The 16,734-nt window shown below is 48.9% G+C and overlaps 1 protein-coding gene across 2 annotated transcripts in view; it reads right to left on the reverse strand.

The window, feature by feature from the left end:
• Window positions 1-15,397, reverse strand: part of OLFM2 (olfactomedin 2) — a 59,573-nt gene extending 44,176 nt beyond the window's left edge. The window contains exon 1 of one of the 2 annotated variants that reach the window (XM_037505739.2): window positions 15,312-15,397. In XM_037505739.2, coding sequence (XP_037361636.1) covers window positions 15,312-15,377 — 66 coding nt within the window. In that variant the 5' untranslated portion in view covers window positions 15,378-15,397. Of the gene's footprint in view, window positions 1-165; window positions 301-15,311 lie in introns of those variants that run through there. The other variant, XM_054693258.1, reaches the window with a different exon arrangement.
• Between the last annotated feature and the right edge of the window lie 1,337 nt (window positions 15,398-16,734).

Here is a 16,734-nt window from a genome sequence, read left to right on the forward strand (position 1 = left end):
GGCTGGGGGCCAGGGGCTCCTCCGCCGCCGCGTCCCGTCTGGGGAGGGCGCCCCAGACCCGGCGCGCCGGGAGCCCGGGGGGCGGGGGCCCCCGGGGGCTGCGGCGACGGCGGCCGCCCGGGCACCACGCCCCCCGGGAGCGCCCCCAGCGCCGCGGCCACTCACGATTTTCTCGGAGGCGCCCGCGCGGGACACGGTGCCGTTAAGCCCCACGAGCGAGGGCAGCGTCTGCGACATCCAGTTGGTGACCATGGCCATGGTGCTGAGCACGGCCCCGATCTTGAGCAGCGGCACCGACATCGCGCCCCCGCCTCATGCCCCGCGGCAGTGCGCGCGCGTCTCGGGGCCCGCCACCTGGCGCTCCGTCCCTCGCCGCCCGGCCGCTCCCGGGGCGCGAGCGCGAGCTGGGGGCCGGGGCCGGGGCCGGCCGGGGGCTCGGGGACGCGGGCTGCGGCGAGGCGCGCCTCGCGGGCTCTGCTTATAAGGCGCCGGCTCGGCCCCCCTCACCCCCTCCCGCGCCTCCGCGCCGGGCACTTCCAGCCGCCGTGACGTCACGGCTCCGGCCCGGAGCCCGGCGGGGGGTGGGGGGCGCCCAGACAACCCCCACCTCCCCAGCGGAGCCCCGCCTGTCCCCCTGTCCCGGTCCCCCCTCAGAACGAGGGACCCCCTCGGGCGGCATTCCCCACCTGCCGCCCCCCGCCTCCGCGGCCTCCCCCGCCCCGCCCCCCGCGGGGTTCCCGCCCCCTCCCCCAGCGGGGTTCCCGGGCCACCCCCCCCTTGAACCCCCTGGCGATCCGCGCCGCGTTTCAACGGGCAGCCGGCCTGCTCCCACCCCCCAAGTTGGCAGGCGGCCGGAGTTGCAGGTCCCCACCCACCTACTGCCAGGACCGGGACCCGGGGTCTCAGCCGGGGAGAGCAGGCGTCCGGGCCGCGGGGCCGGGGCTGCGGGGCAGACTGGTCCGTTCCCCAGAGCCGGGCGCCGAGGAAGGGTCTCCCCTCCTTGGGGAAAGGGTTTCCGTGCGCCAGAACCACTCTGGGGACCCTTTGGGCTTTTCGGGACCTGGGAAGCCCAAAGTGGCGGGTCCCGAGCCAGGAGACATGACTCGGATAAAGGTGCGGGAACGGGGGGTCACTCCGGCAGCTGGGGGTTTCCCATGACGCCAGGGGCGGCTTTATAACCGGGGACTGCTGAAACAGAGCATTTTGCAAACAAGTCCCAGGAGGGTCCCCACTCAACTTGAACTTGGGGTGGACACGGAACGGACACTTAGGACCGTCCTCCACACCCTAGGGCCTCGGGCCTGCCAGTTTCGGGGTTCGCAGTGTTCAAGGCCCCCACCTTCCACCCACGCACCAGCCCGCCGCGAGGGCGGCTGGGCCGCGGGGAGGCGCGCCCGGCGGGTTTTAATTTCCTCTGTTTCTCCTGCACTCACGCCCCCTCCTGGCGTCCCCGCATCACCTCGCGCCGCCGCCGTCGCCCTCAGTCCGCGGCCGCCGTCTGGAGGCGGCGATGACTCAGGCCTTTCTTTGCCTGATTGTGGCAGCTCACCGAGGCGCGAGGGCCCGCCTGGAGAGAAGCGCTGGACACCCGGCTGGGGGGTCTTTAGCCCTTCTTTTTTCTGAGCTTAACACCGAGAGGCAGGTTCTGACCCTGAGTGACCTCCAGCAATCACTTCTCTGTGCCTCAGTTTCTTCACCTGCAAAGTGGGTGGGTGGCTGTGAATGATAAACCTAATATGGAAAGGCTCAGGTGTCCTGAGAATCAAGTGAAAGATTTATTGAGCATCTGCTATGTCCAGACACTGTGAACAGCAGTCAAAAATGCTTGCTTTTGAGGAGCTGAACCGTCTATGGGGCAAGACAGACAAGATACAAGAAGGGGGGGGAGTAAAATACAACGGATAACAGGGTAACAGGAAGAAGGGGGATGCGACTAAGATGGAAAGTAAGCTTTATAGAATGGTTAAGGAAAAGACAGTTGAGTAGAGACCTGAAGAAGATGAGGGAAGAAGTCATTTGAACATCTAAGGGAAGAGTTCCCTGGCAACCAGCATAGCATGTGCAAAGGCCCTGGGTCAGGGGTGGAAGTGTTCAAAGAACAGGAGGGAGAACAAGGTGTTTGGAGCCAAGTGTGCTGGGGGAGACTAGAAGAGAGATGGTGCTTGTAAAACACTTTGCAGGGACATGATAAGTGTTTCATGAATAGTAACTGCCATGTTATCATTTGCAACTGATAATGAGCTTTAAAAAGTGAAATGTGTCCTTACCGATATGTCCTAAGTATGCATTTATAAGTGCTGAATGCTTGTTGGCAAGTGTGCTTTCTGTAACCTCCCTTGAAAAGTACTTCCCTATTTGTAGGTGAGAACCCTGGGCTCAGAGAGGAGAGGGAACGATTCAAGGTGACCCAGCAGGCAAAGGAGGACCCTGAATTTGAATCTAGGTTTATCTGATTTCAGACTCCAAAATCACTGGGCTCTAAGGCTTAAGAGGATATGGAACTCAATTCTACTCTCTTACTCTCTCACCGTTGGTGCTGCAGGAAACACAAGGAGTGATCTACACTCGTCTGCACTTGCCATCTCTGCTTCCTCACCTTCCATCTCCTCCATGCTTCCCAAACTCCTCTCACCAAAGGCACTGGTGACCTTCCAGTGTGCCAGTACCACAGCCTCACACAGGCCCTCATTTAATCACTCTTACCAGTTAGTCTTCATGCATCATTCCCTTCTTCTTGAAAGTCATTCATTTCTCGATTTCAAAGCCACCTAATTATTTCCTAGTTCTGTCCCATCCCCACATCTCTAGATGCACTGTCAGTGTCCCCTGCTTCCTCCTTAAATGTCTGTGTCTCACAGGGCTTTGTCCTGATCCCTAATGCGTACTCTGAACACTATGCCTGGACCCTCACACCCGCTCCCAGAGTTTTGGTTCTGTCTAGTACATTCTTATCTCACGGCTTTGTACTTTCTGTTCCCTCTACCCAGAACACTATTACCACAGATACATATAAAATTTGTTGTTTTACCGCATTTATAGCTCTGTTCAATCATGGTAAGGCTCAGAGGTCTGTCCTATCCCTCTCCAGAAAACTACATTTCCCAGATCCCCTTGCTCACTGACTTGCTATTAGTTTTGTCCAATGGGAGACAGTGGAGGGAGATTGGCTAGTAAGGAGGAAGGGAAGAAGCCGGGGTATTTCTCCTCTCTGCTTGGGACAGGATGTTTTGTGAGGCTACTTTATACCCTCCTTGGCCCCAGTTTCCTTCTTCATGATGATAATCCCCTTCTTCATCACACAACCCTTCTGCTGTATCCCTCCAGCAACTTTCTGCTGTGGCTTATTGCTGGGCCCCCTGGTTCACTTTGCAATTCTTCCATTTCATAGCTAACCAGTTCCCATGTATTAGGTTGCTCTCTTTGAAACACTTAGAGTGGTTTGTTTCGATGGACGTGGTCTAAGTCATTGTATCTGAGAAATCTTCCCGGGCCACCTCATCTGTAATGCACTCTGTCCCTTCCTCTACTCCAATTTGCTGTGTTGTTTTTTTTTTTTTTTAAACATTTACTACCATGTAACATTATCTTATACTTTTATTTGTTTATGGTTTGTCTCCTCCACTGATGTTCAACTTCACAAGGATACCTTTCATGTCTGTATTTTTGACAGCTGCATCCCTAGGGGCTAGACCAGTGCTTGACATATAGTAGGTGTCCAAGAAATTTTTATTGATTGACTAAGTGAATCTAGAGCTGAGGCTTCCCATAGGTATATCTATAGCCCAGATCTCCACCTGGAGCTCACATCCACCTGTTTCTTGTACACTTCCACCTGTGTGTTTCAAACAACTGTCAATAATAGCATGTGACACCCACTAGAAACATCTCAATCAAAATGAAAGGTACTACCAAGTACTGGTGATAGTGTAGAGAAGTCAAAACCAGTCTCTTGGTATTGCAACCAATTGCAAATTGAAGCACAATTTATACTTTCTTAAAATGTTAAACAGAAACATCCATAAGACTCAACAATACCCAACAGAAATAAAATCATATGTCCACAAAAAGATTTGTACATGGATATTTGTAATGGATAAAACAGTCCAACTGGTGAATGGCCACACAAACTGTGATACATCCGTTTAATGGATGCCATTTGGCAATAAGGAAGAATGAGGTGATAGAAGCTACATCATGGACGAACCTCAAAAATATTTTGCTAACAGAGAGGCATCAGACACAAAGGCAGCATTTGGTATGATTCCATTTACATAGTGTTCAGAAAAGACAGAGCTATAGAAACAAGAAATACACTCATGATTGTGTGTGGACGGACTACAAATGGACATGGGCACCTTTTGGGGGTGGCGGACATATCCTAAAACTGGATTGAAGTGATATTTGCCAACTCTGTAAATTCACTAAAAGCCACTCAAACAGCTGAGTTGTATGACTGTGTTGTGTGTCCTGCAATCAGCCCCAATGGGGTGTGCAGGTAAAGGCTGCCTCACCAAAAATCAATTCTCAGATACCAGCCGGGTATCCAAAAATCCAACTCAGTTCTGCTCAATTTTGACACTATCTAACCAGAGACAGTGTCAGGGTCCACAGGCTAAGACCACCTTCCACATCGGACACTGGTCACAAGCCCCAGGAACTCACCTGTGCTGCTGACCAAACAGCCACAGATTGGAGGTCCCGTGACTCCCTGCTAGCTCACTGCAAGCCCAGATTATTATATCTGCTTTTCACAGACTAGCTATAAGCCAGAGTTTCCTATAACCCCCTCCTCAGGTCAATTTGCTAGAACAGCCTATAGAACACAGGAAACCTGTTTATTCACGACATGACTGATTTATTATAAAGGATATATAACTCAGGAATAGCCAGGAGGGAGAGATACAGAGAACAAGGTATGGGGAAAGGACAAAAAGCCTACACTTCCGGTCTAGGCATGCCATTCTCCCCCAAATCTTCACTACCCTGGAAGCTCTATGAAGCCCCTCCTTTGGGGCTCTTATGAAGGCCTAGCGACACAGGCCTGATGGTTTCACACAACTGCTCTCCTTACTCCTGGAGGTCAGCACAGTGGACTAAAAGTTTCAACCATCTAATCACATGGTTGGTTTCCATGGCAACCAGCCCCCACAATGTGTTTGACACATTGGTGCCCCAAACACCAAGAACCAGAGATGAGGTGCAGGTCTTAAAGGGGCAACTGGTTGAAAGTGTATTTGCACAGAAGTTGGACCCCAGGTTCCTTCTCTACCAGGCCCAGACTACCCCTTCCTTCTCCTTCTGCTCACAAGGAGCTGGGATTCCAGGTCTAGGCTTGCCAAATAAAATAAAGAATAGATAAACAAACAAACAAACAAACACCTTTGTCACTCTCCACACAGGAAATTTCAAGGCTTTTAGGAACTGTGAGCCAGGAACTGTGGACGAAGACCAAATATGTTATGAAAGAAAACTATTTAAAAGAAGAGCATTCTGAACCTTTCCCTGCAATTCCCCCTTTCCTGAGATATTTATATTGACACAAAAATGAGTCTTCCTTAAATTCGGTGCCCCAGAATCCTTGTTTCACTCACTGTGGTCTCAGATGCACTCATAGTTAGAAACTATAGTACACTAACCCCTTTCTTCTTCCTCCTCATCCCTACTCCTCCATTCAAACCAGCACCAATGCTAGCTGATTGTGCCACAGAAATATCTACAGAAAGTGTCTTCTCTCTGTCACCAACCTCATTCTAAGGATCATCTTGGGGAGTGACTGTTTGTGCCCCACACACACACACACAATTTATATGTTGAACCCTAACCCCCAATGTCACAGCATTAAGAGGTGGGCTCTTTGGGAGGTGATTAGGTGACGAGGTGGTACCCTTATGAGTGAGATTAGTACCCTTATAAAAGAGACCCCAAGAGAGCTCCCCCATCCCCTTGACACAAAGAGAAGACATCAAGAACCTGGTCCTCACAAGACATTGTACCTGCTGGCACCTTGATCTTGGTCTTGCCAGCCTCTGGAACTATGAGAAATAAAATTTCTGTTGTTTATAAGCCACAATCTATGGAATTCTGATATAGCAGCCCAAATATACTCAGACCAGGAGCCACAGAAAATATGATTTTCTCAGGAGACAATGAGTTTGTAACTTTCAGAAACAATAATAATACTTGCTAAGGTTTATTGAGGACTTACAATGTGCTATATACCACTTACAGTGATTACAGGTAGTAATTCGTTTAACTCAGAATACCACAGTGAAGTAGACAGGATTACAATTTCCACTTAAAAATGAGGAAATAGAGACACAGAGATGCCAAGAAACTTTCCCAAAGGTCCCCAGGATTCTCGCCACAGGGGAAAATGGTTGTCCATCCTGACCACACATCATGTACAAAAATCAGTTCCAGGTGGATTGTACATATAATGAATTGATTGTACATATAAAGGTGAAAGGTGAACAGTAACACCTTAGAAGAAAATATAGAAGCATATCTTCATTACCCTGGGGCAGGCAAAGACTTCCAAAAGTGGACACTAACAAGTACTAATCTCGAAAAAAAAAATCATGTGAATTACATTAAAATTAACAAAGAATGAAGACAAATCACACAATAAGAGATTTACAATCCTTATATCCAACGAGATTTATATCCTGATTTTATATTTATATAAAATATGAACAGAGATGTAAAATCTGGATACAGATATACACATACCTCTACATATCAGTATGAAAAAGAAGACAGCCCAGTAGTGAAATGGGCAAAAGAAATAAATAGACATTTCACAAAAGGAGAAACCCAAGTGGCCAATAAAGAGATGAAAAGGTATTTAACATTATTAGGCATCAGGAAATGTAAATTAAACCCATAATGTGACACCACTATACATCCACCCTAAAGTCTAAAATGAAAAAGACACCACCACCAAGTGTTGCTGAAGACGTGGAACAAAGAGCGCACTCCTACACTACCGGTGAGGGGTAAAGCAGTCAACTTTTTGAAGAGTCTTTGGCACTCTGTATCCAGCAATATCTCCTAAAGCTCAACGGCATTTCCCCCATGCCCTAGGAATTCTACTCATTACATACAGTTGAGCCTCATTAGTTGCAGATTCCATACTGGCAAGCTCACTCCAGTATTTGTAACCCCCAAGCAATACCCCAAGGCTTGTGCAGCCATTCCCGGACACGTGCAGAGCGGCGGTAACTGATTCACAGTTGTTCAAGTCCTGAACTAAGGTCCAACAGGGTCATTCTCTACCTTCTCGTTTCAGTTATTGTAACTAAATACATGTCTATTTCGTGCCGAACTTCTGTGCTTTTTATTAAAGATTTCCCTGTTTTAAGTGGCCCCTATGCCTGGGACTAAGTGCTGTTTAGAGTTTCCAAGTGCAAGAGGGCTGTGATGTGTCTTCTGGAGAAAAAACATGTGGTTGATAAGCTATGTTCAGGCATGAATTATGGTGGCTTGGGTTGTGAGTTCAACATTAATAAATCAACAGTGTATATTAAATAAGGCATTTGTAAATACCCATTAAACAAGGTTGCATACTGTCTGGTTGACAAAAATATATCTGGGAGAATCTAGTCCCCAATGATTCAATGCAACAATTCATTATTTGCTAATTCAGTGCTCATAAGCTCTTTACACAATATAACTACTGTGAAAAAAGATAATCTACTGCTTGTGTGTACCCAGCAGAAATGCAAACAAACTTTTGCTGAAGACTTGTAGCCCAGTGTTTATATCAGCACTGAGTGTCAGCTACAAAGTTCACCAACCCAAATGTCCAGAAACAGTAGAATGGATATATTCACACAATACAGGACACCACAAAACAATGAAAACAAGCAATCTAGCCAAAACAATAATATGGAGGAATCTTGTGAACATTACATTGAACAAAATAAGCTAGGTGCCAAAAAACTATAAACTGAATGACTCCGTGAAGTTAAAAAGTAGCTCAAACCAACAGGTGGTGAAAGAGGTCAGCTTAGAGGTTAGTTTTTTTTTTTTGGAGGGGAGGGGTGCTGGCAACAGAAAGGAGTATGAGTGGTCTTGAGGAGTCTACCAACCTATTAAGCTGTTGTTGGTAATGCTATTTTGCCTCAAGACAATTTATCAAGCTGCACCTTCAAGATGCCTGCACTTCTCTGTTTTACATCAAGAAGAAAGCTTACTTAAAAATATGAATGAGGTATCAATTATAAAATATCAGATCCATCTCCATTTGATAAGCAACAGGTAAAAATTACAAAATTTTCCAATAGATAATAAAGGCAAGCAAGCCAGAGCCCTCTGCAACAAAGCAAGGAGCCTCACTGACACGTAAGGCATGAATTCCTGTGCACACATACACAGCTTTGCAGCCCTCGGTACAAAACCCGGCATTAGTCTTCCAGTCTGTGGCTGCTGTTTGTTTTTGCCTTGGTTACAGCGAGTGTCTGGGAATGGTGTTGAAATGTGTCCCCTTTTTCTCCTTAGAAGGCTCCCAGGGTCGTCTCTCATATCACCCCTGCTTGCCTGATTTGGAATTCTAGGAGGAGGTTGAGAAAGAGACAGTGGGCTTTGTTGGGGACCTCGGACACTAGACAATGAGAAGAACACACCTCTTGCCCCCAAATGTGAGTCCTGCTAAGCCTCTGGCTGCCTCCAATTTGCCTCAGGCTTTCTCAGCTCCTGAAATAGTTCTGTCTTCAGGCCTCTACTCTCCCCATTCCAGCCTGTCTTCATGCCGTAACCAGAGCATCTGTCCCTCACACAAATCCAACCATTCCTGGCTTTAAAACCTTCTATTTAGACAACAAAAAGCAAACAACCCAATTTTAAAATGGACAAAGGACTTAGACAGACATTTCTCCTTTGAAGACACACCACTGACCACTGACCACTGGACACGTGAAAATATGCCCGACCTCGGTGACTCCTGATGTAATTCGATCCAAACCACAGTGAGATCATCTCACCTCCCTCAGGATGGGTTAGAATCAAAAAGTCAGCTAATGACAAGTATTAGCAAGAAACTGGAGAAGTTGGAATGCAGAAGCACCAGTGGGAGAAACTCAGAATGACCCACCTCAGTGGAAAACAACATCCATATCCTCAAAACATTTAACACACCCTCACCATATGATCCACAACACACTTCTGGGCACACGGCCTTGTGCTGCTTAACGATGGTGACCCCAAGAGGCTACAGCAGCTACCAGGTTTGGGGTGGGCTAACCCCCCAGGTACGTGGAATGCCTCTGTGATGGCCACGCAGTGACCAAACCACCTAGTGGGCATTGAATTCCTGGAATTGAATTCCTGTCATTAGTCAAGCAAGATGGTGTAACCAAAAAAGTTGAAAGGCAGCTCTCAGAGACATCTGCACATGCATGTTCAGAGATGCAGGATTTGCTCTTGCCAAACTGAGAAGGGACCCAAATAGCTGTGGAAGAATGGACAGCTAAACTAAATATGGCATGTCCATAAAATGGAATGTTCTTCAGCACTAAAAAGGAAGGAAATTCTGACACAGGCTACAACGTGGATAAATCTTGAGGAAAGAATGCTGAGTGAAAAAATAAGCCAGGTTCAAAAAGACTTACATCAGGTCCCTAGAATAGCCAAATTCATAGAAACAGGACATAGAACAGTGGGTGCCAGGGGGTGGGGGAGAGAAGAAAGAGAAGTTGCTGTTTGATGCACAGGGACTTTTGGTTTTGGAAGATGAAAAGAGCCCTAGGGAAGGACCATGATGATGGCGCGTGTGTACTTAGCACTTCCAAATGGTCTTTTATATGATGTTTACTTTGCTGCAATTAAAAATAAAAATTTTAACCCTGCTACTTAAACATAAACACATACACACACATGAACACATCTCCCTTCTATGGCTGCTTATTGCCAGTTCAATAAGTTGTAAAATACTTAACCCAGTTTTCAAGGCCCTCACAGGCACAATCTACCTGTCCAAGCTCACCTTTCTCACCTTCCCAGTGAGCCACCCCCTGATTCCTGATTCCTTTCTTCAGAACCCACTTTATGTTGTTAGGTCTTGTTCCCTTGGCCAATGACCCTCTTGCACATAAAATGTCCACCCTCAAATCGCTACACGCTCATCCTACAAGACCATCTTCAATCTTCAAATGCCACCTCCTCCAGCAAGCCTGCCTGACCCTGGACATTTTGTACATTGCAACGTGCCTGTCTCCCCAGGACCATTCAACAGAGGGTTATATCACACCCTCCTTGTCCCCAGTGGCTTGCTCAATGGCCGTGACATAGGAATTGCTGGCGAAATTAGAAAGAATCCAGCTCCTTGTGTGCTTATCGTGTATTTTTCTTGGGGGCATAGCGGGCGAAGAGTTATTTGCTATTTCGTTCAATGACTTCAATGTACTTTGCCACTGGGTTTCTTCCACACTATGGTTCCTGCCTCCTCATATGCTACAAAGGCTCAGATGCTAGCTCTCCAGAACTGTCTGGTTAGAACTGTATATAAAGTAGGAGTAAGTAGGTACTGAGACCCTCTAGAGCTCCCAGAAACGACGCAAGCAAGCTCTACTTCCAGACTCTGTAGAGTCTATTTTGACTCCTCTCTGCTCTTTTCTGGTTTCTCCTTATCTTACAGCTAAGATCTGAACAGATGAAGATGCGAGACACACTGGGTTTTCACTCTGAGCATGAAGATATTGATGGTCTCAGACAAGAGTTCACAAAGAGCAGAAACAAAGTTTCTTGCCCATCACAACACCCTTCTCCCCAGCACAGCTTGATTCAACTTCAGAGATCTTAAATCTTCCATCCATCCCACCCCTTGAGAGTTTAAACTGTGACCCAGTCTTCAAGGTCTGGTAGCAGGCTCAGCACACAGAAACGTTCCACACGAATACTTCCTCAGTGCATACATGAATGCACAAATTAACAAAAACAGCAAGTTACTGTCTCCCAGGCACTGACATGGAATGCTGGGCAACAAAGCTGCCTGAATAAGCATCTAGGCCCCTGGGAACCCCATCCATGCCCGAGTGATCATGGACACGTGGACACAGTCACTGTGTGCACACACGCACAACATGGTCGTGTCACACACAAACCCAGTTCGGACAATGCCAGTACTGGTCCCCACATACACACACATACACACACACACCCATGGACACCACAAACACAGTCCTGTCAGGTCAGACTTAAAGTGAGGTGACTGACATGAATTGTGCCCATGCACAGTTGGATCCTTGTCTTTTAATTTTTGGCGTTTTGTTCCTCATTGTCTGGGACAATTTTGATTTTCTTAAAAAATATTGCACTAAAATATTATTTATCTTGGTTACTGAGGTTTTTTGGCATTTCCTTTAATTTTGCACCCCAGTCAAATGCCTCCCTTGCCTCATCCCACCCCCCACCCTCAACAGCTTCACAAAGGGACACACAGTGTCTGCACTAACTACATTTTACCACTAGGTGTCGCCCCAGCTCCTTCATCTTGGGCTAAGGCCCAACCCTGAGCTTGCTTAGGAAGAAAATGTCCAATTCACGTATAATCTGGGAGTCCTTAAGATTTCCTTTTATTTCATTCCACCTGGGAGATATATATATATATATATATATATATATATATATATATATATATATATATATATATAAAGGAGCTTGCCTTATCAAGGAGAATATCGCCTTAACCCCAAATAGTGGTGTCCTATAATGGAATTTGAAGCAAAGATGGGTTTTTCCTGATGCCTCTGATACAGGAGACTTTCCCCCTCAACCCTTCGTTGGCGCAGGGGTTCCATGGCTTGAGAAAAAAAAGACTCAATGGGAGGGGCGGGGGGAAAGCACTCATTCATTTAGGCAACAGATAGTTGTACACCTACTGGCTGTTTTATAGGCACCAGAGATACAATAAAGATCACTGAACCCTAAAGAACTGGTTCTCTATGGGGAGACAGACAACGAATGAAAGAAAATGGTGGAAAGGTAGAAAAATAACAGAGTAGGAGCTCAGAATAGCGGCGGGGAGGTTATTTTAGATGGCTGGTCAGGGAGGGCCTCTAGGAAGAGGTGACATTTAAGCAGATGGAGAGGTAGGGAATCAAGTAGCTACCTGGGGGAAAGTGTCCCAGGCAGAAGGGAATAGTAAGCATAAGTGTGGAGACCCTGGGGGATGCATGAAAATGGAACTACTCCTCCCCTCACTTCCTGTGATGATCCCAGGAAAAAGATGACTCCCTCCCAACCCCCACCCCACCTCCGCAAAAGGAAATCCCAGATAATGTCAAAGATATAGCTAGATCTCAGGGAAAACTTCCCAGTGGTTAGGAAGGAGGCACCTTTACCAAAGGGAAGATGGTGGAACTTGGAGCTGTCATGCTCCCTGGTAGCTCCAGGGCATTCCTCTCCCCCTTAATCTACCTTCCCCTCATTCCTCTGCAGTCACACCAGACTCTTTGCTGCTCTCCAAACACACTAACCTTGCTCCCACTTCAAGGCTGTTGCATTTGCTGTCCATCCCCACCCTCCACACTCCATCTTGAGTTCTTTTCCCCCTGGATACATAGAAACCTCCCTTTTTCACTGCCTTCAGATATCTCCTCAAATATCACCTCCTTAGAGCCATCATTTCTGACAGCACCTGCTAAAATACCCCCCAGTTCACCACCATCACTCTTCCATCCCCTTTACCATATTAATTTTTATTATTCTACATGTCACTTGTATAGTTTTATATATTTATTTACTTGTTGACATTGTATTTTATGTTTATTCTGTTACTGTCTGTATCTCCTGTCAGAAGGTCAGTTCCAGGAGGGCAGGGACTTAATGACTTCATTCATGGATTATTCCCCAGAGCTGAATCATATTTACTGATTGAATAGACAAATGAATATTTTCTAGAAAGGACCTCTGGTGAAACCCCGGGTACATCTGAGATTTAAGAGGCTCTGGAAGCAATGGAGGGGGAGGAAAGGGAACAGAGCATACATTCTCCAGATTCTTTTCCCTGGGGCTCCAGGCTGGGTGGACAAGCTAGGGGCTGAGACCATTTTGTTGTGGTGTTGTTATGACACTTCCGTGCCTGTGGTGGCCTCCTGGAGGCCCTGCAGCCCCTCCAACAGATTACCCCAGTTTAGCCCCGCCCCATCCATCACTTCCTCACCCACCCACCGACGCTTGTTTAGTCCCGCCCCCAAGATGCCCCGCTTAGCCCCGCCTCCACGGAGCCTCGCATTAGCCCCGCCTCCAAGCCACTCCCGCCCCCATCCTGGGGTCTGATGGACTCTTTCAACAGCTCCTCTCAAGGCGCTCTCTCTCGCTCTCTCTCTCTCCCTCTCTCTCTCTCTCTCTCTCTCTCTCTCTCTCTCTCTCATTGTCAATCTTGAGAAGAAGATAAAAAATCTAGAGTTCTCGAGGAGCAAACAGGGATGGGAAGTATCCTCAGCTGGCGCTTCTAAGGGTCCTTCTGGAAACCAAATTCAACTTTATCCCTGGATCATTTCCTGTCAATAAGTCTCTCGGGCTTATGCCTTTTTTGGCTTCTTGTTTCTTTACTTCTCTCTGGCTCACATCGAATGAACACATAATGTGCGCAGCCTGATAGGCATCCAGCACACTTCCCATCCCACCTAGTTGAGAGTCCAAGGATGGTGAAATAGCCGAATGAGGAAAGAACTCTACCTGTGATCTGGAGATCCTTCTATGTAGAATCTAAGCTCCAGCCTTTCCAATGTCCCTTTTGGGCTGTGCACAAAGGTCAGAGTCCTTTCTTCTGACCCGGAAAGAGAAGGTGTAAGTACACTTTTTCCTCTGAGCTTCTACCTAAAAACCCCTACCAGTACCAACAAATGCACTGTCCACACCCGTGAAGTGGGTTATTTAACAAAAGAGCAAACATGTGGACTCATTGTCTTTTCTACTCCCAAGCTGTCTAAGCTTGAGCAAGTGGCTTAACTTTTCTGTGCCTCAATTTTTCCACCTGTAAAATGAAAGTAACAAAAGCACCTGCTAGCAGGACCTGACAGGATTAAATGCCTTAGTTCATGCTGTGTGTTTGATACAGACCCAGTATACAATAAACACTTAATAAATGTTAACTGTTATTATAATCATTATTTTTCATAGCAGCTTCCCTCTGAGCTCCTACAGATAGGAGACTTGAGGGGATTCCCATTCCCAAGATGGAGGAGGAAAGAGGCTTCTGAATAGCTGAAGAAAGCTTGGACCTTACAGATTTTGCAAGGCCCCCCCCCCCAGCCTGCCCAAAGAGAGGAAGCTACCTACTTCTGAGAAAGCATGACTGAAGTGTGCAAGGCAACACACATACACACAGATGCGTGGATGTCGGTGTTTGCACACACACACCCTTACCCTTCCCACCCCCTGTTAGTGTGATTTACTTTTTTAACAGAGTGGTACAGGTCAGCCCAAAGCTCTCACACAATCACACACCTGCTCACACACATTTGGTACAACACCCAGGCAAATGGACAGGGTCACGGGGACACTGACACACAGTCCTTTACACACGGTCCTTTACACACAGCTCTCGCTGCCCAAACACCACCAAGATTAACACCATCCTCACTCGCTGTCACATCGCCCGTCACACACAGACACACAAGTCCCAATGGCAGGCTCACAAGCTCTCACTGCCATGCCAGCCTTCCTGTCACAGCCTGTCTCTGTCATACAGAGGCTCCCTCGCGTACAAACACCCTCTCCCATACAAACACCCTCTCCCAATAACACCCCAACTCACCCACAGTTGGATACACACCTGCACAGTCACACACACAAACTCTGTCACACCCAGCCATGACACAAAGATACACACGTTTACCCAGCACCTCACACATGTCTCTGTCAGTCACTTGCACGTGAGTCCCACCCCTTCCCCACCCTGGGGGTGCAGGGAAGGAGTGGGGTCTTCAGAATCTGGGCACCTCCGGCCATGATGGGGGAGTGAAGGGTGAGCAACACCCTAAGCCCCTGAAGTTTCCCCCCAAACCCCACCAAGCTTCAGCGAGATGACGGGTGTGGGCTCCGGGTCACCGAGCGGTTGAGAACCCCGAAGCTGACACCAGACTGTCCCCCAAACCAACCCAGCTTGAGCCTGGAGATGAAGCCCCCATCTCCCTCAAGCCGGGGTGGAATCCCAGCCCCTCCCCCGCTGCACTGACCCTCGCCCCTCGCAGCCCTGGGAGGGAGGGGGTCGCGAAGCCCCAAACCCCGTTTCTGAGGGAAGGCTCTAAGCCGCCCCCCCTTCCTCCCCAGGAGCCCTCTGAGCTCGCACCTGCCCACCAGGCCCCTACCTGTCCGGCGAGGCCTGAACACAGCAGCGGCAGCAGCAGCAGCGGCGGGACCGTGAGCGGCCACATGACGCGCCCCCGGCCCGGAGTCCGGGTCCCCCCACCCCCGCCCGCCCTAGTGGCGCCTCGGCGCGGGGACCCGCACCATGCGCGACCCCGCCCGCGCGGGCGCCCCTCGCCGCCTCCCCCGCCTCGCCGGCGGCCGGGATTCCGCCTCCCCCCGCCCCTCGCAGCTTAGAGTCTTTGTTGCGGGCTCCGCCCCCCGCCCCGCCCCCAACTCGTTTGTGGGCGCCGCCGAGCGGGTCTGGGGGCCGGGGAGGGTGGGAGCTGACACCCGGGAGGGCGGCCGGGACGAGACTCGCAGCCCCCTATGCCTTGGGAGGCGGGACGTGGGGTGGGGGCGGAGGGATCCGTCACGGGTTTGTAAGTTTTACCTTCCCTGGATCTCCCCACGGAAGGTGGAAAAGAGGGTGGGGCGCGAGGGGAAGCTAGGAGGGTGGCGAGCAGGAGGAAGGTCTGGGGGCAAAGAAGAGACATCGAGTACCTCCTTCTTTAAAGAATAAAGAATCAAGAGAGAAACTGAGGCAGACAGTAAAATTGGACTTTTGTTAAGGGGTCATCTTCGTGGCAAGGGGGATGGAGCAGAGATGGAGACAAGAAATGGGAGGCAAAAACCGGGGAGGGGAGACTGGACAGACCATCAGATGGGCTGGCCAGTCTGGTGGGCCTGAGCCCCAAGAGGGACATTCTTGTTCTTCACTCTCCCGTCCTCTCCCCTACTCACAGGACCTCCCACTCAGAGTCTCCCTTCCCCTCACACCTGTGACAATCTCTTTGGTTCAATGGTCCAAGATGAGTGGCCAGAACCTGAGAGCATGAAATATTAAATGCTCCTCCACACAACCTAATTGCTTATAATGGGCATCCTTGTCCACCTGCTTCCCTCTGGAAGCCCTCCAGTCTTTTTCCGCCACTCACACTTCGTTGTCTCACCAGTCATCTTCCGACTTCATTGGCCCAAAATGACTTTGGGGGAAGTAAGTCTGTTATGAAGGAATCAACCATGAAATATAGGGAGTGGGGAGGCATGACATTTTTCTGGCCCTACTGTGTGCCAGGCAGATAGCATATGTTAAGGATGGTTTTGTCAAAGCAAGCAAGAAGTGCTTGGTGCCAATAGACCTGATTTCAACCCTGTTTCACAGGTTATTTCTTGGCTTTGTGGTCTTAGCAGGTTCCCTCCCCTGGAGCATTGACCCTCCCCTCTTGCAGCCCTGGGAGGGAGAGGGTAGTGACCCCTCCTAGAGCTGTTGGGAGACTTCTGTGACTTGAGAAAAAATAGGGCAACCTCACCAGTGCTCAGGCCCAGGAGGGCATTACTACAATGAAGCCATGGCATGCGGGACACAGAACAGAATCTGAACCA

The sequence above is a fragment of the Talpa occidentalis genome, unplaced genomic scaffold (genome assembly GCF_014898055.3).
Source record: "Talpa occidentalis isolate TD23 unplaced genomic scaffold, MPIMG_talOcc4v2.1 talOcc4.12, whole genome shotgun sequence".
Lineage (NCBI taxonomy): Eukaryota > Metazoa > Chordata > Mammalia > Eulipotyphla > Talpidae > Talpa > Talpa occidentalis.